Genomic DNA, 27840 nt, shown 5'->3' on the forward strand with positions numbered 1-27840 from the left:
AGTTCAGATGTTTTCTCATTCAAGGACCACAGCTTCAAAGTAGGTGTTTGGGGACCTGGGTCTAGCCAGTGCAGTTCACCCACTCACCCCAGGAGGGTCCAGATCACTGGCAGGTGACTCCTTGCTTACCCGCCTTGCTCTGAGGATTAGGTTCCACGTTCCCAACTGGTCCAGCTTTCTACAACCTGGGCCACCTTCAAGGACCATCAGGCCCCTAGCTCATCCTGGCCTTTCTCACCTGGACACCTGTGCTCAAGCTGCTCCCCCACTCAGCTCTCCTTCTCCCTGCCCCTTCCTACCAACACCTGGCTAGACATGACCTCCTCCTGGGAGCCCTCCTCAGCCACCTCCTACAGGATTGGTGATCTCTGTTTCCCTGTTCCCGTTGCACTTTGCCATTGATACTAATCCACAGTTTCAAGAGTGATTCCCCACTAGCCTGTGACCTCCTTGACGGCTGAACGTAGGATTATTCATCCTCACATCCCTGCTCCCAGCCCAGAGAGAGTGTGCCATTATTACTGCTCTTATTAAATTAAAAACTTTAAAATAGGATCTTACAAACTTTAGGGGTGCTCACAGCTCCCTTGAATGAAGTATAAAGGGCAGATCCTGATATTTCCAGGACACAAGAAAAAAGTGAGCTCTGGAGCCGTGACCTGAGGCTGGGGAGAGAAGGTGCAATACGCATCATCTCCTTCTGTGGCCCCTTTAGGGGACTCTTGGAGATCTCTCTTGGAGATCTCTCCATTCTCCTGGGTTCTGTGGGGGTTGGCCCTGGAACCTTGCAAATATCTCTTGGCTTCCCTGGGGCTCACATCTGATGTTCTCTCTCCTGCGCGTGCCAAGTCTTTCTCCCTGCAGCTTGACTTCTTGTTCTTTCCTCTTCCTAAAAAGTGCCTCCCCCAGGCCTTCCCCTGGCCACACCCTCTCTGCGTTGAGATCTCAGCTCACAGTCACGGCCTCAGAGGGACCCTCCTGCCCACGCAGTGGCACTCATCCCATCCTGCCAACATGCTCTGTCCTGTCACCCTGAAATTATTTGCATTAATTATTTGCAGTTGAGTTTATTGTCTGTCTTCTGCACTAGAAGAAGATAAGGCCAGGGATTGTTATCTGCCCAGAACCCAGCCATCAAAGCTGCTCAATGCTGTACATATTTCTAGAATGAATGAATGAATGAGTGAATGGGCCGATGGAGTCCATTGGGTGCCATCTAAGATTCCTGCATGGTTCATCTTTACGGCTCATATCTGCTCAGTGCTTACTGAATGTCTAAGTGCTCTCTGCCTTTTCTCTCTTTATCCTCACAACAGCCTAATGAAGGATGCTCTGATGTTGTTCCCGTTTGGCAGAGAGGTTAATTAACCCATCCTCAGCTACCTCAGTTAGCAGTGGAGTTGGAAATTGACCCCAGGTTACCTGATCCCAGAGTTCTGGCAGGTAACTACCAGGCTACACTGGCCCTTCCACGCCAGGAGTGCTGTGGGCTGGAAGTGGCGAGTCACTCAGCCTCCTAACCAGGCATCTGGTTCTTTCTCCACAGTCCCCAGTGGCTCTCACACTGCCAGGCCATTCCTCAAAGGAAATCCTTTCTGTGGGACCAGTGTCACATGGGCTAGGAACACCAAAGATTTTCCAGAGCCAGGGCCCACCCCGGAGCCTCTCTTCTCTGACCACATCCTTTTCTCCTAGGGAACCCCCTCTGCCACTTGTTCACTAGCTGTTGAGAACTTGGTGACCACAAGCCACTGGCTGTAGGGTTGGGTGTGAGCCGGTTGGGGTTGTCAGGTTAATCTCTGTCATTTATCCAGCACCAGGCAGTGAGCAGGCCTGGCTTCCGTGATTTGCCTGTTTATCTGTTTGCCTTTTTCAAACTCAGGTTTGCTCAGGCATAATTTTAGAAAATTGATTTTTTAAAAAATTTCATCTTGTGGCATCTCTTGTCTCACTTCCCTCTGGGTGAAACCACTCGAATGCCCAGGGAGGGGGATCCAGGCCAAGCTCTTCTGGTCGCAGTCTTCACTTGCTAATGTGCTCCTTTGAGGGGGTGAGAGGATAGCCCCGTAAGTTCCTGTCTGGGTCTCCTGCAGGAAGCTGCAGGGTTAGCCATGCAGCGCTTAGCTGGAGCCAGCTTTGGTTTGGGAGCCAAAGAGGCACGTGTTTGTGGCTGGGATCTGGGCTCTTCCGTTTTGTAACCAGTGCCTTGGGCAATGGCATTTCTTCAACGTACTGACACTGGCTGAGGAGGACACGAACTAGGAAGACGCCAGAGACATGGCCCTGCCCTGTGGGAGGAGTCCAGTGGGTGAGGTGTGTGCTTTAAACAGTCCCATCCTAGGAGACGGTGACTCCATGAGAGAGAAGCTCAGGGGGTCGGGAGAGGCACCAGGAAGGACCCTCTACTTTTGCCCAGAGGCACAGTCTTTCTGGGCCTCAACTCTCTTCTCTGTAAAGTGGGGATGCAGGTGCCACACTCCTTGCCTTGCTGGCTGTGTTGTGAACTGCAGACCACCCCATGGAGGTAAGGGGTCATCACTATTGTTAGTTTAGCCAGCAGAGCAAGGCGTCACTGGTGCCGTCTCTGCAAAGGAAGTTCGACTTTCGACTGTGGTGGAGTTTCTCTCTGCTCCAGGGCGTCAGGTGGAATCCTGCAGATCTGAGCTGGAACCCTGATTTTGTCACCTGTGGCAAGTCACATAACCTCCATGGGCCCGGCTATCACACCTGTGAGATGGGGCTGGCCACACCTTCCCTGAAGAGTCACTGTGAGGCTCAGATGAGATAACAGATGCGGGGATTCCCAGTAAACAGAAAGTGCTGGGTCACGCCCATTCCCATGGATTCCCTTCCCAGCCTCTCCAAGTGCTCCCTCTTTTCTTTGGGTGCTCATTAGCTGGGGAGGTGACTTTGCCATTATGCAGGTCACTTGGAAGGGAGCTCAGCACTTCTGCCTGCCTCTGCCCCCAGCACGGGCAGTGAGTTGAACAGGGCACAGCTGCTGGTGTGTCAGCCCTTGGCTCAAGTGTTGCTGGCCGATGCCCGTGCCCTGGCAGGTCTAGGAAGGCATGATGGGCCAGAGTCGACCCAGCTAAGCCTGCGCCCGTGTGCACAGACGGTGTCCCCCCTTTAGAGGTATACAGGGTGCAGACCACACACCTTGACCATTCATTGCCTGCCCAGGGCACCAGCCATCTGCAATTGGCCAATGTGACTTTTTTCTTTTATGGAATTAACTATGGAGAAAAAAGTCAATATCACCGCAGCAGGTCCTGCTGTCTCATTCCCAACCCTGAGCCTCGGGGTCCTCCTCAATACCTAAGCCTCAGGATGGGCTTAGACTAGGTCAGATCTTGGTGAATTTGGACTAGGGGCTACTAGTAATTGCCAGGATAAATTTCGTGGTACAAGCCCAGGGCATTGAATGACAGCCACTCCCTCTTCATCTCCTCTCTATCTTTTTTTTTCTTTTTTACTTTTTCTTTTAATCTTTCTCATTATATGACCTTCTCATAACCACCTGGGCTCCACCCTGGACCAATGAATTAGAGAGCTCTCTGGATGTGGGGCTGCTTACCTGTAGCTTTTTAAAACTCCCCAGGTGATCCTGATGCACAGGGATGGTTGCGAACCTCTGGATTTTGTCTAGGAGAACATCTCAGTGAGTTGCTAATGTGTTTTTAATAGCTCTCCCACACTTGCCTCTGTCTCTAACAATGAGCAGGCCCCAGGTGCAAACTAGCAACATTATCTAGAGTTAAACACTGTTTATGTTCATTATTTTATGATATATGGCAATTGATCCCAACCCTGTTTTTTATTTAAGGTAAAAATATATTTCTTAATCCAGCTATAAGAAAAAAAAAAAGAAAAGAAAGAGGTAAAAAGAAAAAAATCTTCATTTAAAATAAGTTTAAATGGGTCAAATTGAAGAATATTAATTAGAAAAAAATGTGGATGTGTCTGCATGGCAGATATAGTCAAAATCATGACTAATGCACAAATGGCCACGCTGTGAAGACGTGGAACTAGATGACCTCTAAGGCCCAACATTCTGACAGATCTGAGGGCTGCCCAATGAGATCGCTAACCCAGGTCCATTGGCACCAGCCACCTGGACTGGCAGAGAGTGGGGGAAGCAGGCTTGAGAGTGGTTGTATGCATAGCGGGGTTTCCCAGTGTGGCTTTACCCAGAGTTCTCCAGGGACAGTGCAGCTAGATTCTCTCTGTTTCAATGCATTTGCCCTCTTGCTCCACCTTCCCCAGACCATAGGGGCAGCCTGAGAAGCAACCTGTCCAGCAATCAGGGCCATTTCCCTGGGGACAATGCTGCCATGTAAACTCATTGACTGCAACATTACAAGACCCCAGCGCCCACAGGAGCCCAGCTTCTTCACTGGTGCTTGGGTGAACCAAGCCATGGAGGGAAGTGAGTCACCCAGAATCCCAAGGCAGGACCCAGCAGCACTGCTGCTTCCCAGGCCTGGATTTTGTATATCGAATAGGGCCCCTGCCCCCAGGTCTTAAGCTCCCCAGAAGGGAAACAGAAACAGAATGTGATATAAACAGGCCCTGCCTGGCCCTGGCCAGCTTTTTCCACCTGTGTCTGGTGGCCCCTGCCTGTTATCACTGGAGAGTTGGCTGGTGAGCCTTTCTTTTGTGAGTGATTGCGTGAGGCTCCTATTGTCTTTTTTTTTTTTTTAAATAGAGGTGGAGTCTCGCTATGTCGTTCAGGTTAATCTTGAACTCCTGGGCTCAAGTGATCCTCACTCCTTGGCCTCCCAAAGTGCTGGGATTACAGCCATGAGCCACCATGCCTGGCCTCCTATTGTCTTTTAACTGATGTAGTAATTCACACCGTGGGCCCCTGGGAGGGTGGGGCCCAGTCTAGCAATGATTCAGATAGTGCTTGGAGGACGTGGGGAGATGGTTTCAGTAGAACAGCCGTGACGGTGTGGGGGATCCTCAGCTTAGTGGCAAAGGCCCCCTAAATGACTGTAAGTAAGATAAATGCCAGATGGAAAGCCCTGATGAAGACACGATTCTTAGCATTTGGAAACCTTTGCCCATCAGCAAAGCTGGCTATCCGGATTGTGTCACGGTTTGCTGAAAGCACTAGTGTAGAATTTTCTAGGAAAATGGACCTGCAGGAATGCCGTGCTGATAGGCAGAGGGTGGGGTGAGGTAATTCCCTTGGGCTGATAAATAGCACTGCCCTCTGGAGCTTCTAGAACAAACTTTTTTGGTAAAAGGCCAGAAAGGAAATATGTAAATATATTTTGGCTCTCCATCATATCGAGAAAGCAGCCACAGACACTATGTAAATGAATGGGTGTTGGTTGTGTTCCAATAAAACTTTGTGGACACTGGAATTTGAATTTCACATAATTTTCATATGCCATGAAACATTATTATTCTTTTGATTTTTTCCAACCACTTAAAAATGTTAGAAAACATTCTTAGCTTGAGAGCTGTACAGAAACAGGCAGTGGGCCGTGGTTGGCAGCCTCCTGTTTAGAAGCCCCGTCTGCAGTGGAGGGTGAGTCTTGCAGGTTTGAGCTAGTCACTCTTCTAAGAATTTCAGTTCTTAAAAATGTAGTTCTGGCCGGGCACAGTGGCTCACACCTGGAAACCCAGCACTTTGGGAGGCTGAGGCAGGAGGATTGCTTGAGCCCAGGAATTTGAGACCAGCGTGGGCAACATGGTGAGACCCATCTCTACAAAAAATATAAGAAAATTAGCTCAGCGTGGTGGCCCATGCCTGTGGTCTCAGCTACTTGATAGGTAGAGGCAGGAGGATCACTGGAGCCCAGAAGGTCAAGGCTGCAGTGAACTGCGATCACACCACCGTGCTCCAGCCTGGGCAACAAAGAGAGACCTGTCTCAAAAAAAAAAAAAAAAAAAAAAAGTAGTTCTGAAACAAGTCTCAATCTTGTGTCTACTGTTTAAAATAGAACCTAGTGTTAATTTGTTTGCTCATTCAGCAAATATTAATGGTCTAGTGGTTAAGAGCAGGGGAAACTTGTCATATACTGGCTGTGGGACTTACGGCAGGTGGCTTAGCCTCTCTGAGCCTCAGTTCTTTCATCTGTAAATAGGCAGGAATAGTAGGACCTACGGCAGCAGTGAAAGGATCCTTGTAAGACTGAGCCCAGTGTCTGGCAGATAGCATGCCCTTGGTGAAGGTTTGCTATTACTCTCTCATGTCTATAAAGAGTTAGAGATTGGTACACAAAGGTGGATGGCAATGCTTACCCTGCATGGTAGGGGAGGCCCAGAGAAGTTAAGGGGCATTTCCAAGGTCACAAGCTAATAATAAATGCTAGAACTAGAAAACAGTGTGAGCCACAAGACCCAGTCCTTTCCATGCGACGCCCTTGCAGGGGACTTGAGGGTAGATTAAATCCACTTTATCTGGAGGCTGGCTAATGGGATTAATTTAATCATTAGCACCTTTCCCATGAGAGCTAGAGCTCTTATAACTCCTCATCCCCGTGCCTCAGATTCTTGGGGAGACCCACATTGTTTGGGGGACCTCAAAACTGGGAGTCAGACCTCCAGCAGCTTGGGGCGGCACCAGCCTGACTGTATTCTGTGAATGTCTTTGGTGGAAACTCGCTGCTTGACATGGAGCTCTACTTTAGAAACCTAGAAACAAGCATCTGCGGAAGACTCAGTTTTTCCGAGTCCTGTGGTTTCTGAGTCTCTGCGGGGCTAGGGGAACGGGCTCTGGAAGTCAAGATTGTGAGTAGCTGCTTTTGAATAATGGAATCCTCGGGGCCTTGTGAAATGAATCCCAGAGGTGAGTTCCTGACCGGTTTTCCCTGCTGGTTTTCCTTCTGCAAAATGGAGATGGTGGTGTCATAATTAGTTGCTCGTTGCTTCAGTTTGGCACGTGGTTGCTTGCGGGGCACCCACAATGGGTCTCCTTCTGAATGCACAAAGACAGGCCGGGGAGGAAGCCTGTCCTTGGATTGTGGAGGCCTCAGGAGATAAAGCTCAGATAAGGAAGACAGTGACTGGATCTGAGAGCCTGTGGCAGCTGTGATTAGGAGCCAGCCGGGGAAGATGGGGCCTTAAAGGCAGGACACACAGGCTGTAGGTGGCTGTCCGGTCCATAACCCAGAGCAAGTCTCCCTCTCCGCCCCGGAGGAAAGGCTGCTCGTGAGCCTGGCTAGTTCTGAGGATGCAGGCTCCGGGAACCCAGCCCCTGTGAGTGGCTGGAAGGTGGGGGTGGGGGTGGGGTGGGGTGTCAGTAAAGTGGGGGACAGTCTGGGGGTCTTGGAAGGGGATATGAAGATGAAAGTAAGTGTGACCAACTGTCCCTGGTTTGCCAAAGACTAAGAGGTTTCCTGGGGTTTGGGACTTTCAAGGTTAAAACCTGGATGGTGTGCATCAACTCAGGATAAATTGGTCATCCTAGGTTAAAGTCACGCTACTCTGACTGTAGCACTGGGCGGTCGAGTCATTGGTAGAAAGAGTAAAGGGGGGATCATCTCTCCCCTGAGCCTCGTTGCACCCTCAGACTAGATTGCCCCTTCACAGTGCTCCCAGAGCCCCCGTGCTATCCTTCAAGGGCCTGTGTGCTCCCCCAAGAGTCTGTAAAGGCAGAAAACGCCCTTGTGCTTGGGGCCAGCTCCTGCCTGCTCTAGGCCAGCGTGTTTTGTAAATACTGTTGAATGAATGAATGAGGCTTGAGGCTCTCCACCTTCATTTCTTCCCCGCTGAAGACAACCTACTCAGATGCTAATTCATGCTTTGCTGCTCTGCACATCTTGTTCCTTCCTCCCATGCCCTTCCCTCCTGCGGCCACCTCCTCCACTGTCCTTTCAGTTCAAGAGTCTCCTTCTCTGTGACTGCTCCTGACCAGCCCTCCTTCTGAGTGGAGTTTCTCCTGCCCCTGCTGTGTCCCCTCTGAACCGAACCTCACTCAGTTCCCTAATCGGGCCTGTTTGTGAATGCATCTTTCTCCCACATGCGCTGTGAGCTCCTCAAGGGCTGGTGACCAGCTTAGTGTTTCCTCTGCTGTACGTGGCACCTGGATGCCCCATGGAGGTGCCTTGAGAGAATGAATGGAGCTGAACACACCGAGCACAGATCCGTTCATTTCCTCACTCACCAGCTCCTCTGCAAGGCCTCCTGTATGACAGGCACAGTCCTGGGCAGTGGGGTGGGAGTCATGGACAAGATTGGCAAAGCCTTTGTGCTGTTGGAGCTCGCACTCTAGAAGGATCTAGAGTCAACAAGCAAGCAAATAAATGAGAACATATGAGAAGGATGCGTGTGCTCCGAAGAAAACACAAAGGAGAAGATGAGTCACCTGAGCTCCTGCCAGCTGCTTGCAGGCTGGGATGGAATCGCCAGCTCCATGGAGCGGACATTGCTGAGGCCCAGCACATGTGCCCATTCTATGGAGGCAGAAGGCATGCATTGTCCCCTGGGTCGTAGCATAGTCAACTTGGGCACAGTGGCTTTTGCCTTTCATGCAAAGTGTGTGGACTGTCAGTCCCTTTAGAGAAATTCATTAAAGCCAGTATTGTCTGAGAGGAGAGAGAAAATATTTTAGAAAGTCAGATGGGGTTTTGTGCCTGGTGTGGGAAGCAAGCGTGTGTCCTTCCCGCTTCACCACTCCCCCTCCCCCACTGGGAGTACAAAGAATGGGGCTCGTGTGCTGGCCGTCCGCCTCTTCCAGTTGGGTGGGTGGCCTTGGAGCTGTAGCTGCAGCAGGAAGGGTCAGTGACTCTGCTATGGGGCTGCTGGGGAAAACCCAGGGTCCTGCAAGGGAAAAGGTGTTAAAATGGCCAGCCACTGTCCCTCGGGCTGTCAGGGAGAGGATCAACAGGGATCATGAAGTTGGTTGCTCAGCTTCCAAGCGCTGCATACAACAGTGGGGCATTGTTCTCTGGGTCTGATGGGGAGCTCAGCCCCGGACACAGGCCAGCTCCAGGAGGAAGGCAGCCTCCTCCCACTGAGTCTGGCTGGGCCAAAGCAGAGTCCCAGAGGGCAGTTTCTCTCTGCTGCCTGGCTGTGGGCGGCCGCTGGTGCTGAGGTCTGGGGACTCAAGAGGACACCTACGAGTCTGCAAGGTAGTCACTCACTCCTGCGGGTAGCCCCTTGAGGTTGGGAGCCACAGAGAGCAGTGGGACAAAAGGCAGTTCCTAGGCTGGGTGCCTGGCTTCTCACAGGCACATCGTAAACCTGGCGTCTCAAAGTTCTGGCAGGAACAAGCAGGTACTAATTATAACCTGCACAGCCTGTTAATGATCGACCTCGGACTCCAAGGAGGTGAAGGTTCTGGGGAGAAGGTCTCAAGGGTTGTCTGGATATTTCAGATATAAGACAGGAGGTAGGCTGGGTGCAGTGGCTCACGCCTGTAATCTCAGCACTTTGGGAGGCCGAGACGGGTGGATCACCTGAGCTCAAGAGTTCAAGACCAGCCTGACCAACATGGTGAAACCCCGTCTCTACTAAAAATAAAAAAATTAGTCGGGCATCGTGGCGGGTGCCTGTAGTCCCAGCTATTCGGGAGACTAAGGCAGGAGAATTGCTTGAACATGGGAGGCGGAGGTTGCAGTGAGCCAAGATCACGCCACTGAACTTCAGCCTGGGCAACAAGAGCGAAACTCCTTCTCAAAAAAAAGACAAGAGTTAGTGATACAGGGGGCTCTTCTAGGTAACTCAGTGACATCATCCTGCAGCCCCAGCAGAATGAGGACAATTTAAAACCGCCCGGGCTCTGCTAAGGTATTGCTTGCTGTGTGACCTTTGGCAGGTTACTTAGCCACTTTGAATCTAACCTCAACTTCTTTATCTACAAAAAGAAGCCAGTCATTCTGGTTTAACGGTGGGTGGGAGGACTCAATGAGCTGATGTGTACAAACTCCTCATGGGTACTTAGTAAAGTGTTAGTTCCCAGTCCTCTACACTATGAAAAATCCTGGAAGACTTTCTGGAGGTGGTGACGCCAAAGCCAATGGGTGAATGTAGCCAGGCAGAGAAGGGTGGAGGGACCAGCAGGAGCAAAGATCAAGGGGAGAAATGATGCATACAGGAGACACAGGTGGCTCCTGCTACAAGCAGAGGAGATGGAAAGTAGGGGAGGCTGAGGCTGCAGGGATGGATGGAGAAGGACTTTGAATGTCCTGTTAAACACCTTGGACTTTCTTGGGTGGAGGCTGTCAGGCACAGGAAGCATTCATTCAGAAAAGCCTTTGACCCTGAGCCTTTAGATGCTCGTTTCTGCCAAGAGAGGACTCTGGTCCCACTGCCTCCTGCAAAACTGGCAGGTTTCCTGGGAAATGAATGGAAGCATCCTCGTGCCTGAGCCTCTGGATCCAGGCATGGATTTGGCTCTGCCAGTCAAGGGCCCAGGCACTGCAGGGCCATGGATCTCCCTAAAGGTTCAGGGAGCTCTGAGATTCACTCCCGCCAAGAACTCCCATTTGAAATGAACCCTACCATTTCTCAGGCTGGGGTGCCAGTTATTAAATTAAAAGTGAGATTCAAATGGTTCCGTGTTGTTTTTGTAAACCAGAGCTGAAAACTGTGGAGAGTATTTTTTTTAGCTGGAAAGTAAAGCATGCCAGGCTTTCTAGTCCGCCTTGTCCTGCTGCCATAGACCCAGGGCCAGCCGGATCCAGCCTGGGGGAGACTGACAGGTGGCTTCTCTGTGTTGAGGGCCTATGGTGCGCCAGGCTTACTCAATGCCAGGCTCTTTGCATGCTTGTCATCCTCATTTGTAAAATGAGGAAACTGAGGAACAGAGAGGTGAATACACTTGCCTGAGTCACACAGCTAGTAGATGGAGAAGCCAGATGCAGTCCTATTCTATACATACTTCAAAGTCTGTGCCTTTTGTGTCTCATGTAATGTGAATGCTGGACTTAATACTCTTAACTTTTTCTGAAAGTCTAGTGGAACAATGAAATCTTTTAATTTCTAGGCCAGGAGTGGTGGCTCACACCTGTAATCCCATCACTTTGGGAGGCTGAGGCAGGCGGATCACCTGAGGTCAGGAGTTCAAGACTAGCCTGGCCAACATGGCGAAACCCTGTCTTTATTAAAAATATAAACATTAGCTGGCTGTGGTGGTGCATGCCTGTAATCCCAGATTTCCGGCGAAGTGAATGGAATCCCAGCTACTTGGGAGGCTGAGGCAGGAGAATGGCTTGAACCCGGTAGGTGGAGGTTGTAGTGAGCCAAGATTATGCCACTACGCTCCAGCCTGGGTGACAGAACAAGACTCCATCTCAAAAAAAAAAAAAAAAAAAAAATCTTTTAATTGTGATTAAAATGTAACTTTAAAAGCCTCTATTTTTTTTTTTAACTGTTAATATCATTTTAAGGAAATTGAAATCTTAGAAACATAGCCATGATTTTGCTGCTCTGTGATGCTACTTTTTTCCTTTTTTCCTTTTTTTTTTTTTTTTTAAAGAGATGGGATCTTGTCCTGTCACCCAGGCTGGAGGGGAGTGCAGTGGCGCTCCTGTCACAGCTCACTGCAGCCTTGGATTCTGGGCTCAAGAGATCTGTCTAAGGCTCTCTAGTTGTTGGGATTACAGGCACGTGGCACTGCATCCGGCTTCATTCTTCATCTTTTTTTTGACAGTTTTTGAATGATTTGCACAGCAGGGGTCAACAAACTGTGGCCTGCTGGTCAAATGCCACCTGTTTTTGTAAATAAAGTTTTGTTGGAATGCAGTCATGCTCATTTATTTACATGCTATCTGTGGCTATTTTCATGCTACCATGACAGATTTGAGGAGATGTGACAGAGACCATATGGCTTGCAAAGCCTAAAAGCCTTGCTCTCTGACCATCTCTAGAAACAGTTTGCCAACCCTCGTCCTAGAGTGCGGCGCTTTGCAGTCTGCTCTTTCTCTCTGCAGACCGTACATTATTCTAGGGCGTTAATTTCTCATTATAAATGGCCAGAATATGCCGTAGAGTGGGTGGATGTCACAAACTTTCCTTGCTGGACTGTTATATTGCATCTTCTTTTTCTCCCCTCAGGAGAACTGTCACATTTGCACATTTATTATTTATTTAGCAGGCACTTATATAGCACCTACTGTGTGCCAGCATTTTTCTAAGCACTTTACCAATATTAACTCATTTAGTCTTCAGACCTGCAGTGAGAAGTTTATGCTAATACCATCCCCATATTATAGATGAGAAGGCAAAGTCAGAGGAGTTAAATATACTGGGCTAAGACCGCGTAGCTTATTTGGCAGCAAAGTCAGGTTTGAATCCTTAGCAGCTGTTAGGAAGTGTCCCAGGAAAAGCAAGCCTTTGTGAATCCCTGTGTGAGGGGACAGGGGCTGGGGCAATTTTCTCACCAGGAGTGAGCCCTGCCAGACCCTACCTTGGCCCAGCCCTGGAGCCTCACACCATCCAGATTTGACTTGGCCCTGATCTTCCAGCTTGGGCCAAGTAACCACAAATTTTATTTCTTTGTTTAAAATGGCCCTGAAAAGAGGGCCAGCAGCTGATGCTGAAGAGAAAGTGCAGAGGCCTAAGAAAATAATGACTCCGGATCAGAAAAATACCATTTGGGTGTAAGAGTACGAGAGTGGATGGCTGAGCCTGGCAGGAGCTCTGCTTTGTGGCCGGAAGAGTCCACAGCTTGCTCACTTGTTAGATAAATGGTAACTCTGCAAATATTTGAGTTGCCTGGAGAAAACAAAAATGTAACGTAACTATCCAAGAAAAAGGAGGTGGTTCAAGAAAGTTTGTGATCTTCACTCCATAGAATATTACGAGCCATTTACAATGAGAATGTAATGATGGACACCGTGGATTGCTTGTGGCAAGCATGTTCTTCGTCCTCTGTGAGATAGGGGGTCTTAGGGGAGCAGGAGGGAATCCCAGATGTTCTCACCAGGAGAACAAGCTTCCTAAGATTTCATGGAGCCCTCGTGGCCCATCCAGGCACCCCCACTCCAATGATGTCAGAGGAGGCTGGTTAAAATCCCCTGCTCCGAGACATTTTAGAATGTGAATTTAGCCAGGGCTTCCCGCAGAACATTCATGAATGGGTGGATTCCAGAAGATCCCGTGTTAGGAAATGCCACGTTATAGAGACTGGAGTGGAGGCGGGCAGCGGAGGGAGTCCACAGTGTTGAGAATCCTCCAAATGCAACACTCACTTTCCAGAAGATGAAAGACACACTGAGCTGTGTCGGGGCAGGACGCGCTAATCTGTTTGGTTCATCTCTGTGAGCTTCAGCACTGACCACAGTGTCTGGCATGGGCTTTGAAGTAATTGTTATTAAATGAATTAAGCATCTCCCAAGCTTTGGAAAGGAGACAAATTGGGGTCTGGCATGGTTCTTGGTCAGAAGACAAGATGACCACAGCCCAACTCTCTGCCCATCCACTTAGGGTCCTTTTAGGGCACGGCTTTCATCTTCTCCCAGCCCCTCTGAGTGGAATGAGAGGTGGGAGAGCCCTGGGTTTTGGGGCCGCTGCCCTGTTGAGCTGCTCTGCCTGATTCATTTCAAGCCATACTCTTGAGAGACCCACTGAGGAAGCCTTCGCAGGCCCAGCTGCCATAACCCTAAGCCTGGCTGGCTCCTCGGGCTTGTCCCAGGCTCAGGAATGCTCATAGGGGATGGTCCGGCCTGAGCCGCTGGGGCTTACCCTCCACCCTGTCTGTCTCTCAGTCAGTTGGGAGGGAGATGGGAAATCCTGTTCTGAGTCAAAAAGGAACCCTCCTCCCTTGGCTTCCTGATTCACTTCCTCATTCTGCCGACATTTTACAGCCTGGCACAGGCGCGGGAGCCACGCAGGCCTGGGCTTGCTTCTGACTTGGTGTCTCAGTCACTGTCTGACCTGGGCAGGAGAGCCAGCCTCAGTTTCACCATCTGTCAGGCAGCATGATGACCCCTGCTTTGAAGGTTGATGGGGGCCTTCATGGTGTCTGCCCAGTGCCTGGCATGCAACAGGCCTCACACGTGGGAACTCTTGCCATTGTGAGTAGCATTTGGTAACATTTTACCCAACCAACAGGAGTCTCCTTTGGCATCCTAAGCTCAAGACCCAATGATAGCCTTGACACCTACCAGGACAACCATAGGGTCGCAGATGAGCCCAGAGCAGGAGATAGGGTAGCAGCAGGCAGGGGACTCCTTAACTGTGAAACAGCATTGTCCAAGATGGGCCCGGCTGGGCATTTTGCTGGGAAAGGGACTGTAAGGACAGACTGGGCACAGACACTCTTGGAAAGAATGGAGGCTGCTCTCACAGTTCATTAGATATTGGCAAGCTTAATCAGTTCTTTTTTTTTTTTTTTTTTTTTTTTTTTTGAGATGGAGTCTCGCTCTGTCGCCCAGGCTGGAGTGCAGTGGCCGGATCTCAGCTCACTGCAAGCTCCGCCTCCCGGGTTTACGCCATTCTCCTGCCTCAGCCTCCCGAGTAGCTGGGACTACAGGCGCCCGCCACAGCGCCCGGCTAAGTTTTTTTTTTTTTGTATTTTTTAGTAGAGACGGGGTTTCACCGTGTCAGCCAGGATGGTCTCGATCTCCTGACCTCGTGATCTGCCCGTCTCGGCCTCCCAAAGTGCTGGGATTACAGGCTTGAGCCACCGCGCCCGGCCTGCTTAATCAGTTCTTAAGAAAAGACCCTTCTATCTGAACCCATGTCTTGCTTCTCTCTCTCTCTCTCTATTGAGTCTTGCTCAGTGATCTCGGCTCACTGCAACCTTCTCAGTGCCCAGTGATCTCGGCTCACTGCAACCTTCGCCTCCCAGGTTCAAGCTATTCTTCTGCCTCAGCCTCCTGAGTAGCTGGGATTACAGGTGCCTGCCACCACACCCGACTAATTTTTGTAGTTTTAGTAGAGATGGGGTTTCACCATGCTGGCCAGCCTGGCTCAAACGCCGGACCTTAGGCGATCCACACACCTCCGCCTCCCAGAGTGCTGGGATTACAGGCATGAGCCACTGCACCCGGCCCCCATGGCCTTTTTTTTGAAGAGCAGGTTTACAATAAATAGGATGCCTTAGGGTTAAATGGCACCTTGCAAGGCATCTCCTAGCATGTGACTTAAGGTGCCCTGTTGCAAGGGCCCTGCTTGGTCCAATGTGGTTTTCACACCATTGAGCAGATGCTGCCCGGGCTGCCTGTGGGTCCTGTCACTGGGTAGGCTGTGCCACTGTCTTGCTCACAAACCCTCACTGGCTCCCTATTGCCCACAGAGTAAAACCCACACAACCCTTTGGAATCCTGTGCCGTTCAATCCCCTCAACCTGCTCTCCAGTATGGCTTCCTCCCATCTCTCTTTGTTAACAATTGCCAAGCCCGTCCTGCAGCCTGAACTTGGCCTTGCACTTCCCCACCTCCCAGCTTTTGGTCTCACCAGTCCATCCATTGGTTATGCCCTTTCCTACTTCTCATCTTACTCAGACCCTTCTCATCCTTCACATCCCAGCCACAGTGTCCCTTCCTCCGTGAGCCTCTCCTGGAATCTTCATCAGAATCATTGCTCCTTTCTCTAGAATCTGTGCCTCTGCATTTAACACCCATAGCACTCTCATTTACAGCTCGTGATCTGGAGAACCTGAGCTTGAAACCTATAGGCCCTAGTGGCACAGTGCCAAGTGCCAGGCACATCTGGATGTGGAAGTCAAACAGTCTTTTTTTTTTTTTTTTTTTAGAGTCAGGGGTCTCACTGTGTTGCCCAGGCTGACTTCAAACTCCTTCCACCTCAGCCTCCTGAGTAGCTGGGATTGCAGGCAGGCACCACCACACCTGGCTAAATGGTCTTAGATTTGAATTCTTGCCTCCCAACTACTATCTCTTGAATCTTGGGCAGGCCATGAAACCGTTCAGCTTCAGTGTTCTCATCTATAAAACGGGAATGAATATTAAGACCTACCTTTCAAGTATAAATTTTTTTAAAAAAATTATCTCAACAAATGCTGTTGAATTGAATTGAGTAGCTTTCACGGGGGGGAGTTTGTTCCGTGCCGGAATTCCTACCACCAAATAATGGGCTGTTGGGTTGAGAATCCTGGCACTCAGGCTATTTGTATGCCGCTGAGCGCATCACTTAGCTTTATTTTCCTCTAAGGCTGTCCATGGCAGCTGGCTTCCCACAGTGATGCAGCCACTGGTGGCCACCCCTCTTCTCCCAAGCTGGCACTTTGCCCATCCCATGAGGCTGCATTCAGCACCTCTTTTGGGAGGCAGAGTTTGCTTCTGTTTGTTTTGTTGTTTGATTCAAAAATTTCATGCCATTTATATAAGGCCTATAAGACCAGTTTGGAGGCTGAAATGGTGTCAGGCTCTCAGAAGCAGTCTGACTCAGCAGCTGGGACAGCTGCAGCTGCGGAGTTCAAACACTTGGGTTCGAATCCCAGCTCTGCCTCCTGGGCAAAACCAGTTCGGAGATTTTATACTCCAGTTATCTCACTTCTCTGAGCCTCAGGTTCCTTATCTCTGAAATGGGCATGATGATACCAACCATGAAAGTTGTCTTAAAGAGCAAGTGCATTAATAAATGCTTGGAGAGGGAGAGGCATATTAACTAGCACCTAATGCCTGCTCAGTAAATGGAACGTACTATTCTCCATTTTGAAAAAAAGATCTCAAGCAGTTTCTTAGCTTCCTTTACGTTGACACCCCATTGATAAGGTACAGGTTTTAGCTTCCTGGAAGGAAAACCTTCCTTTGAGCCTGAGCTATGTAACAACAGAATAGGCTGCCTGAAGGAGGTAGTGAGCCACCCATCACTGAAGGTGGTCAAGAGTCTTGGGAGCCTTCGGTGGGTGTATTTTTAAGGAAATTCAAGCAGAGGTGGTTGGTTAGATTAGGTCAGTTTTAATGGTCCTCCTAGTTTTGGGATTCTGATGTTTTTACAAAACAGTTTTGTTGAGATATAATTCATATAATATACAATTCATCCATTTAAAGTGTACAATTCAGTGCTTTTAAAAAAAATAGAGACAGGGTCTTGCTGCTCTATTTTTTAAAAAAAATAGAGACAGAGTCTTGCCAGGGTGGTCTCAAACTCCTGGCCTCAAGCAGTCCTCCCACCTCAGCCTCTGAAAGTGTAGGGATTACAGGCATGAGCCACCTTGCCTACCCTCACTGCCTTTTAGTATATTCACAGAGCTGTACAGCCATCACCACAATCATTTTTAGAATATTTTTACTACCTCCAAAAGAACCCCTGCACTCCTTAGCGGTCAACTCCCAATCCTCCCACTTCCCTAGCCCTCGGCAACCACTAATCTAATTTCTGCCTCTGTAAATTTGCCTGTTCTACACATTTCACATCCATGAAATCATACAGTACACAATCCTTTGTGACTGGCTTCTTTCATTTAGCACAATGTTTCCAAGGTTTCTCTACATTGTGGCATATGTCAGCACTTCATTCTTTTTCATAGGTGAATAATATTCCATTGTATGGATAGACCACGTTTTACTTACCCATTTGTTAGTTGATGGACATTTGGGTTGCTCCCACTTTTTTTTGGCTATCATGAACATTTGTGCACAAGTTTTCTGTAGACATGTGTTTTCATTTCTCTATATGTAAGAGTAGAATTGCTGGATCCGGTGGTAGCTCTATGTTTAATATTTGAAGAACTGCCAGGCTATTTTCCAAAGTGGCTGCACCATTTTCTGTTTCTGCCAGTATCATATAAGGGTTCCAACTTCCCTATATCTTCACCAACACTGATTATTATCTTCTTTTGATTATAGCCATTCTAATGGGTGTGAATTAGTATCTCATTTTGGTTTTAATTTGCATTTCCCTGATGGCTAGTGATGTTGAGAATCTTTTCTGTGCTTTCTGGGCTTTTCAGTGGCCTTCTTAGATGTAGGTATGGTTTAAGGAAATGTCTATTCAGATCGTTTGCCCATTTTATGATTGGGTTGTCTGTTTATTATTGAGTTTAAGAGTTCTTTGGACATTCTAGATATAAGTCCCTTATCAGATATGTGATTTACAAAAATTTTGTTCCATTCTGTGGGACATCTTTTCGCCTTCTTGATGGTGTCACTTTTTTTTTTTTTTTTTGACCTTTTTGCCTTTGAAGTACAAAAGTTTTAATTTTGATGATGTCTAATTTATCTATTTTTTTATTTTGTTATTGTGCTTTTGCTATCACATCTAAGCAACCATTGCCTATTCCAAGGTCAGGAAGATGGACGCCTATGTTTTCTTCTTAAGAGTTTTATAGGTTTGGCTCTTACATGTAGGTCTTTGATCTATTTGGAGTTAGTATACAGTGTGATGTAAGAGTCTAATCTCATTCTTTTTCATGTGGATGTCCAGTTGCCCCATCACCACTGTTGGAAAGATTATCCTTTTCCATTGAATTGTCTTGGCACCCTTGTTGAAAATTAACTGTCTGTAAATAGGAGGGTTGATTGTTGCTTTCTCTGTGAGTCATTTTGAAGAAATAGAATGATCCTTCTCAGATAGGTCTTGGCCATCACTCTACACTGAGCGGCTGAATCTTGGGCGGGTCTGTTTCCCTCCTTAAGTCTCCCCATCTATAAAACGGCACAGCTAGATAAGAGGATTCCTAAGAACAGGTCCAACTGTGACATGTTAGCTGGGAGGTTTCCACAGAACCTTTCATTGTTCATTGGCTCACTGGAATGTCCTGTCATCCCGCGAGGCCTACCCCACCACCTGAGATCTAGAGCCAGCCTCAAATCTGGGGGCAGTTCCAGCAACTCCCTACCCTGATCTGGCCCCAGAAAAGCCAGCCCTGCCTTTCCAAGAATGTTGATGTTGTGTGTATTTATTGAATAAGCAGCACTGCCCTCCTCTGTGCCAGCTGTGTCCCAGGCCTGAGGATACTGAGGGGATGAGACACAGCCTCTGCTCTTGAGGGGGACATTCTAATGGGAAGACAGACACATCAACAGATGATGCAGAGCTGAGTGGGGCATGCTGGCTGGTACTGCGTGCCACAAGCTGCAGATGCGAGAAGGTGGATGGCAATGCACGGCCTTGCTGATAGGGCTGCAGGCCTGGCCACCGTGGTGAACACTTGCCCTGGGCCATATCTGAAGAGTGTCAGGTTGAGCTATGGAGTCAGGCCACCATGGGGAACTCTTCATAGCTCTTTCATCCGCCACCCAGTAGCAGCTCTTGCTTGACTTACGCCTTTGGCTCTGCAGCCAACCTCAGCATGCTGACCGGGGGCTTGCTGGACACTTGTCTATAAGCTCAGTATGGTTCAGGGTAACAGGAAGCCTCTGCAGCTGGCCTGCCTGAAGTTCAATCTTGGCTCTGCATGCTTTTGGGAAAGTTATTTAACAGCTTTATGCCTTATTTCCTATCTGTAATAAAGGGCTGGTCATGGCATCTACCTGATAGGATGTTTGCTTCTGAAGCCCTGTATAGTGCTGTAGAAAATAGCTGGGCACAGAGCTAGCTCCTGCCAAGGTCTCCAGCTGTTGCAGGTTGGAATTAGAGCTTGGAACAATATAGCATTTACTCCAGCCTGCTGTGCATGCTATAATCGGTTATAACCCATGGCTATTACACGTTATAATGTGGAAATATGGTATAATTAGCCTTTGGGTTGCCAGAACAAGAGATGACGGTGATAGTCCTTTACACTGGGATAGGGCAGGGCCTCTCAGCAGCGTGTGTTTTTCTTACTAACTGATTCTGTTAGAAAAAGCCCCAGGGTGAATCAGACGTGCCCCTCTCTTTCACAACAACCTTCCAACTGAAAGCTCACTCGTCTCAGAGCGGGTGGAAGTCAGGTGTGCACTATTGCTCCCCTCTGACCATTGAGGAAACTGGGGTTTGGGCGCAAGTTGGTGGTGGAGCCCACACTGGAACCATGACCCCTAACCCCATTCCAGAGCCTGTTCTGCCCCCACTCGTGACCTGAAGGAAGCCTCTTATTTTGGGGTTACAGAGTCTGTGCTGAGGCCCACTCTTGCCTCTGACTCCTGCCTTTCTCAGTTCCCCTGAGCCAGCAGCACGTGAAATTAAGGACTAAATGAGGGCACAGAGATGTCCATTCTGGCTCCACACTTCTTTCTTTTCATAAAAAAATGAGCCAGGCTTGGTGGCTCATGACTGTACTCCCAGCTACTTGGGAGGCTGAGGCGGAAATCTTGGGCCCAGGAAGTTTGAAACCAGCCTGGGCAAGATAGCAAGAGCCTGTCTCTAAAAACAGTCAAATAAAAGAACACTTTCTGAGTGCCTACTAAGCACCAACCGAGGTCGGTATTGTAGTTTATATTTTCCAGATGTATCTTTCCATTCACAAATGTGTGTGAGCACTTACTGTGTGTCAGTACCTGTTCCATGCCACGTGTTGTGGTTAAAGTAGGCAAAGGCTGTGCCCAGAGGCAGTTTATGTTCAAATGAGAACAACAGACTCAGAGTTCAGAGGAATTGGACTGGAATCAGGTCCCTGAACTTAGAAGTTGTTGATTTCCAATCCTTATTCTAGGAGACCCCCTGGCAGCTGCACGAGTTGTTCAGAAATTCCAGGCCCTACACAGGAATCTGTCTGGGACCTGAAGGAGATGGGAGAGAGGCCCCGTGGATGTGCTGCTGGGGAGCTCAGAGAGCCCCATGCACCTATGGGTGACTCCATTTGTCTTCTGCTTTTACTGGCTTTGGCTCATGGTTGGTTCATGGTGCTTGGTTCTGTCCTCAGAGAGTTGCCTGCATTCAGGGAGTTGGCTGTCAGCACCCTGAGAATTGGAGCAGGTCCCTGTTGGCCATGTGTTTTTGTCACTCAGTCACTCAGCTGCTCACCCCCTTAGCCTTTAGCCAGCAGGCCCGGTGCTCAGCACAGCAAGGAGCTTTCAAGGAGGAGATCCCTGGGAAGCGCTCAGCACAGAGTCTGGGAGCTCAGCTAGGCTGTCCTCTACCACAAATGCCAAAACCAGTGAGAAATGCAAGCCACAGTGAGCCAGCATGACATACCTACCAGAAGGGCTAAGATGAAAAGACTGACCTTACAGTGCTGGCAAGGCCATGCGGGAACTGGAGCTCACACATGGCTGCTGGGTATGTAAAGAGGTGCAGCTACTTTGGAAATGAGTTTTATGTGAAGTTTAAAAATTTGTGTGTAATAAAAACAAAAAAGTTTAAACCCTATATTTTGGCACAGTCCTTTTCAATGGAAAGACATTTTCATCCAGTAGAAGGCTGTCATTTCTCAAGTCCGTGTTGATAAGAGCACAGTCTGAGGATGTGTTCTTGTGCAGCCATAATTTTGCTTTAAAAGGGTCTGTCCATGGGCCGCTGGGGTTTAGGGTCGAGGAGGACTGTGGTGAGGTGTGTGGGGTCATTGTGCCATTCCTGCTTCTTTGGGCTGCAGTACAGATGGCCCAGGAAGAGGGAGATGTCTGGGAAGGCAGGGCCAGCTGGCCAGGCAGGTCTGGGGGGTTCAAGGAGGTTCCCTCTGTGGGGAAGACTCTGTCTGAGAAGGCATGAGGCACTGGTGGGGAGGGTGAGGCCTGGCACCTCTGACTCCCAGGGCCAAGAAGACATTGGGAGAGGGGTGGGGGATGGCCTGGGGGACAGGTGTCAGTGCCATGCTATCAGGGGTGCTGAGTGAGTCACTGGAGAAGGTACAGGCAGGTACAGGGACCAGGGGTCAGACATCCTGGCTGGTTCTGCCTCACTGGGCCAGATCTTCTTGAGGGTGATGGGGGCCTGGGGCCTGGCTCGGTACCTGGGATTAGCCTGGCCCCAGAGCATATGGGAGCTCTCCTCTGGGGCCAGGGTCCTGGGGATTTCATCTATGGGCACTGGGGAGTGTGTTTCCGCTGCAAGGTGTGCCGTCGGGGAAGGGCTGCTTTCCCAGGGCTTCCAGAGGGCACAGCCCTTCTCCCTTCTGCCTGGCATGGTGCGGATGGAGCTGATAAGGGGTGGTGGGGGTGCAGTGTACCCCTTGAGTGCAGGCTGCTGTCCGCACCTCTGTCCCTCCCCTGACCCTTGTCCCAAATCAGACTCTGCTGGTCCTCAGGGTTGAGGTGGGAGAAGCTGCATTCATTCATATTGACTTAGAGCAGGCACTGAGCTCAACGGGGCAGGTGAAGTGGGGAGCAGGAGAGATGAAAGGACAGATATTTATCGTCCAGTGGGATCCAGGCTGAGACTGACATCTGCATAGGAGTGGCCATGGCTGGGTCAGTCATTCAGGGAAGGCGTCCTGGAAGAGGAGCCATCTGAGCTGAGCTTGTGGGGCTGCTGGGTTTCCTAGAGGGAGTGGTGTAAGGGGAGAGGGGGAGGAGACAGCCTGGCGAAGGCAGAGGGAAAAAAACGCTGAGCATTTCAGCCTTGCTGGGAGGTCTAGGGGCTCTGGGACAGGGGTGGCCATCGGAAGGTGGGGTTGCAGAGCTCCTGGCACCTGTAGTTTAGGGCGCCCTGTCCTTGGTCGGGGAGCAGCCGACTCCCTCAGTTTACCTTCAGGGCATCTGAGGAATGTGTGCGTTTTCACCCTCAAGTGAATGCCTCAGGTCTATTGATTAAGGTGGCTCCAGGGAAGCTGTGTGAAGTGAAGCCCATTGGAATCTGGGGAGGGAGCCAGCAGCCCCGCCTCACTCCGTCCTTCTCCAAGAGAAGGAAGCTTGCTCTGCTCTTCAGAAACAGAGGTGACTGATGCAGCTGAGGCAAGAAGGGCAGGGGTTCTTTGCACTTGGATTGCTTTCTGATTTCTAGTCTTGGCCCACATGGACTCAAACCTAATAGCACCCAGCCCCAACTGCCCCCCACACCATGTGGATGAATTTGCCAAATACACACGCCTACGGTTAGAATCATCTGTTTTCATCTACCGGAGCCTGAGACATCCTCCAAGCCCATGGTTCTCAGAGTGAGGTCCTGGAGCAGCAGTGTCAGCGTTACCTAAATACTCATTAGAAATGCAAATTCTTAGCCCCTACTTTTATAAATTGGGGATGGGGTCCAGCCATCTGTGGTTTAACAAGCCCCCCAGGTGTCTCTGAGGGAGGCACCAGTGTGAGAATCACTGAGCGAATCCACCGTTCCTCAAAGGATTTTGGTTTTGTTTAAATCACAACTCTTGGTGAAATATATTCTACATTTATACATATGCAACGCATCCATCCAACAAGCAAAAGTCTCACAAAACAGTATTTATCCTTCGTCCGTGAGAGGCACTGTGATATTTTTCATTCTATTCTGCCTTCTTTCCTTACAAAGCACTTTTGATCAAGACCCCTGAGTTGATTTCACAATCCATGCGTAAGTCACACTCACAGTGTGAAAAACCAGTACCAACCCCGCTGCATTAACTGGCCTGTCCACATCACACCAGTGGCCCATGGCACTCACTGTTCCAGCCAGGCTGGGACCTGTGCTCTGGAACCCTGCCCAGTGCTGACCTGCAGCAGATAGCCAGTGCCCTGCCTGCCTGCCCTCTGACCGGCTCCACCCACACTGCCAGCAGCCCCTGTCACTCTGTGGCCAGGGCTCCTGGGAGCCCCCTTGAACCTGCTGGGAGCTGTCCCCTTCACAGTCTCTGGAGCCTGAGACAATCACACCTGGCACCAAGAGCTAAGGCCCCACCCCTTGGAGCTGCCCACCCTGCCTTAGGAACATACCTCTGCAGCAGCCTGGCCTTCATCCCTACCGCAGCTGGGGACCTCTTTTTACCTTGCACACACTCTGCCCCCTCTGCTCTGTCCCATTTCCCTCTTAGCTGCCCTGGTATCTTCTCTCCCTCTCAAACACCTGTATTTGTGTGTTGCTAAGGCCAGCACTCCTGGGTGGAAATCCTGGCGTCCTCCAGACTGTGCCTGGGGAACTTGGGTTTCATTCATTGAATAGAGACTGGAAATGGGTTCTATGGTTGGCGTATTTGGAAAAGGAGGTGCATCAGAGAGCAGCTGGCTTTCCCTACCAGGCACCACTGGTCTGTGACAGCGGGGCTGACTTAAAACGGCTTTGGGACTACCTGCCTCCAAAGCAGTCCCTGGCCAGTGTCCTTTGTGACTGTAATTGTAGAGTGGGCCTCCCAACCCCTTCCAAGGTGGAACTTCTTGTGTAACCATGCAGAGCCGGTGGACAGAGGGCGGTGTGGCCCTGCAGCCCGCACGGCTTTGGTACAGTCCCTTAACCTGCCAAGCCTCTATCTGCTCACCTCTAAGATGGAATGAAGCCAAGTAATTGCTCCTCACTTTGGATTAGCTGCCTGGCAGAGTTGCTGTGAGATTAAATGAGATAATGCATGGGCGCCATCATTGAGTTCCTATCCCTCCTTTCACACACTGTATTCTGAGAGTTACCTTCGGCCAGTGTCACAGAGGAGAGGATTGCCAAGGTCCGTCCTCTTGGTACAACCTCCTCTGCGATAAATAAACAAAATTGTGTTCCCAGAATCCACCGGAAAAAGCTTTGGGATTAAGACCAGCTGTAACTCAGTGCCTGAAATTCCATCCAAGCATAAGAGCAGTGGCAGAGAGGATAAGGGTGGGAATGTGTGTGGCGGGGCAGGAATGAGTCACAGGACAGCGAGTGAGTCACAGCAAGTGAGCACACCCATGCCAGAACTCTGGGTCAGCTCGTGGTGGGCGGCCCGGGCCAGCTTGGCAGAGCAGGGATACCAGGCGGTAATTGCTAATGGGGCCTGCCATGGGAGCTGGGTTTACCTGGGTCTGAATCCCAACGCTTTCTGAGTTCCAGAGCAGAATGTCAGTGGGCAGCTGGGTTGGCACCGGGCTGGAGTGAGCGGGCACAGTGTGACAGAGGCTGCCTGGCAGCTGGGGGGCTCAGCTGGTTGTCCTAAACTCTAGATATTGAGCTGCAGCTCAAGATAGATTCCTGCTCTGGAGTTACCTTCCTGGAACTCAGCAGCTCCCATTGGGATTCTCAGAGGGACAGGGAGGGCCATGGAAGCTGTGTGGCACTGGGGGATTTAAGAGCAAAGAGTTTAGACTCAGGTCATCCTTGGTTCAAGTCTTGCCTCTGCTACTTAGCGTCCCGGTGACTTTGGGCAGTGGTGTGAGTGTCATTAAACCTGTTTTCTCAGCTGTAAAGTAGGATAATATGAATGTGTCACTGGGCCTATGTAGGATAAGTGAGTTAATACCTACAAACCTTTTATCATACGGTCAGGCACATGCAGAATGCCGGGTAAATGTCGGCTTTTACTGTTATTGATGGAGCCGGGTTCATCACTTTTCAGCAGGCCGTTTGCTTCTCCGAGTCTCAGTTTCCCTCTTTGTAAAATGGGACAAATAATGCCGGCCACATGACAGTCGCTCCCTGAAACTGACATTGCCCCTTTCTTTGCTCAGGAGGGGCTTGGTGTCATGTTTCAGGGGTGTTCACTAAGGAGATGGGGTTGGGTCCTGAGCAGGATTCTTAGAGCCTCTGGATCATTGAATGACAAGAAGAATTACAGTGTTTTCAAATTCCCAGATAATATTAATTAATTAATTTATTTATTTTGAGGCGGAGTCTTGCTGTCACCCAGGCTGGAGTGCAGTGGCGCAATCTCTTCTTACTGCAACCTCTGCCTCCCAGGTTCAAGCGATTCTTCTGCCTCAGTCTCCTAAGTAGCTGGGATTACAGGCTCATGCTATCACGCCCGACTAATTTTTGTATTTTTAGTAGAGACGGGGTTTCACCATGTTGGCCAGGCTTCTCAAACTCCTGACCTCAGATAATTCACCTGTCTTGGCCTCTCAAAGTGTTGGGATTACAGGCGTGAGTCACCGTGCGTGGCCCCAAAGAATTTTAAAAACTGCTGTTAGGATGTTGGAGGGATTGAGACAGAGGTAAGAACCTGGTCCTCATGGGGTATCAGCCCCTCACCAGTGGCATTGCAAAGCCAAGTAGGGGCCCCACCCAGCACCCTGAGCTTTGGAGAGCTGGGGAAGGGGAAGGGAGGGAGAGAGGTCTATGCCCAGCGACCCCAGGACACAGGGCCCTCAGCCCCAGTTGGCAATCCACGTGCTGACCCAGCAGGCGATCTGCCTCGGGCGTTTTTTCCGTGCCAGTATCCTTTCCTTCCTGCAGGGCTGGTCCTCCAGAGACCAAATTGCATCTCGGCCAATTGCTTTCAGGCCTGGAATCAGGGCAAAGGGAGCTGATGTCCAGATGGACATTCACAGTTACCCGATGGACCACAGGAGCAGCCCTGGCCTGGGGGCCCACACATCTATTTCTCCCTGTCCTCTGCTCTGCCCTGGGTCACAGGAGAGCTGACCCCTGCAGGCTGCATTGTCCCAGCTCCCCTATACTGGCTTCTGGCAGGACCAGAGGTAAGCAGTCCGCTGGGGGTTTCTCTGACAGCCTCTCCACCCCGGGTGGCGTCTCCTGCAGCAGACGTATCTCCTTTGGGGCTCTAGTTCCTGCTGCTCAGCGGCCCCCAGCATGGGTCTAGTAAATCTAACATTGCCTCCCCGCCTTGTCTCTCCAGCCTAGGGGCTGATCTCTGGGCTTCCCTTTGTCTCCTTGCAGCTTCTCAGCTCCTCCTCCTCATTACACCCTCCTGGTTGGTAGCTGGACTCGGAGGGGCTTTGCTCTGCTGATTGGACCTTGACTCACACGGGGTTGCTTTCCTCCCAGGGGCAGTTCTATCGGATGCCCCCATGGTAGGTGAAGTTCAACTTTATTTTGGAGTCAATGTGGTCTAGTGAGAATCTAGGGCTTCAGAATCCAATAGAACAAGGTTTAAATCTCAGTGTTACTGCAAGCGCCTCCATGCCCTGGGCCAGTGACTGCAGTCTGCACATTCTTATCCAGGATCTTGGAAAGTAACAGCTGCTCCTGTGCCCTGGGCACCTATTACCACTCCAGGCACCTATTACCGCTCCGGGCACCTATTACCGACCAGGTGCTCCCACACCTGCCCCAGTCAGCCCCACAGCATTCTCAGAGGTAGATGCCCCTGCTGTGCCTGGGGGCGGGGTGGGGAGGAGGCTCTGCCCAGGCCGCCAGCTAATGGACCACAGAGCTCACCTGAGACCAGCCCCGCTGCTCCCCTCTCTGCTGCTCCTGAAATGGGCTGGGGCTGCCTTTCAGACTGGGATGCAGGAGGCCCAAATGGGGTGGTTTTTGGACAAGGGCCTCACATGGTGTGGGCCTGTCATTGTTTCATGAGTGTTAGCACCTTCTCTTCCACGGCTGGCCTTTTCTTTTCGGTCTGCATCACGTTTGCCAGTATCTCCGAGTTAACCACATGCTTCCTTATGACATTTCAGCTTCTTCAAAGCACTCTGAGCTTTCTTTATGACTCAGATTAAGGTGTCCCATTTTGAGAAGATGGCTAAAGCCTGGAGCTCAGATTCTGGAAGCTTCCCGTCCTCTCCCAAAGTGCATCCTTGCTGTCCATTCCTGGGGAGACTGTGTCTCCAGCCGTGCCTACAGGCCTTATCCACCTCTGGGGGACTGGCTGGTCTTCCAGGCCCATGACTTTTGACCCAGGTTCTGTGTTCTGAGCATGTGCTGAGTTTCAAGCCTGCCTCACCATCTGCCCCAGCTCGGGGCTTTCCATCATGAAAAAAAAAAAAAAATCACTTCTCTTCCGCTGTCATTTGTGATAACCACATGGACGCTGAAACCCAAACCCAAGGCTGTTTCCTTTCTGTCTCCTCCGTACATCAGCGCCAGCATGACCTAGAAAGGGTCAGCACCCTCCTGGCCAGCCCTCTCACTGACTCAGTGGGGACAGCTCAGAGACACGCCTAGAGCCCCCCTCTCCCGCTGCCTGCAGCCACACCCCAGGGATGTCCCCAGACGGGGCTTGGAAACAGAAACTACTTGTTTTTCTTCTTTTTACCCCCGAGCACAGTTATTTTGCAATATTGTTTGGAAAATGCACAGTGCCTTTTTTTTTTTTTTTTTTTAATGCTCTCTCCATTTAAC

General features: G+C 50.1%; 1 protein-coding gene across 9 annotated transcripts in view; it reads left to right on the forward strand.

Moving 5' to 3' along the window:
• Positions 1-27840, forward strand: part of LOC105467472 (spectrin repeat containing nuclear envelope family member 3) — a 113662-nt gene that overhangs the window by 14127 nt on the left and 71695 nt on the right. Inside the window, exons 1-2 of one of the 9 annotated variants that reach the window (XM_011717084.2) lie at positions 26131-26234; positions 26434-26567. The exons of 4 other annotated variants lie outside the window; for them this stretch is intronic. Coding sequence is in view for 2 of the 5 variants with exons in the window: in XM_071099648.1 (XP_070955749.1) it covers positions 8912-9086 (175 nt within the window). In the remaining 3 variants the exon portion in view is untranslated. Of the gene's footprint in view, positions 1-7305; positions 9087-24524; positions 24579-25418; positions 26235-26433; positions 26568-27840 lie in introns of those variants that run through there. 4 more of the 9 variants (XM_011717085.3, XM_071099648.1, XM_024788413.2 and 1 more) reach the window with 4 other exon arrangements.

Source organism: Macaca nemestrina, chromosome 7 (assembly GCF_043159975.1).
Source record: "Macaca nemestrina isolate mMacNem1 chromosome 7, mMacNem.hap1, whole genome shotgun sequence".
Classification (NCBI taxonomy): Eukaryota; Metazoa; Chordata; class Mammalia; order Primates; family Cercopithecidae; genus Macaca; species Macaca nemestrina.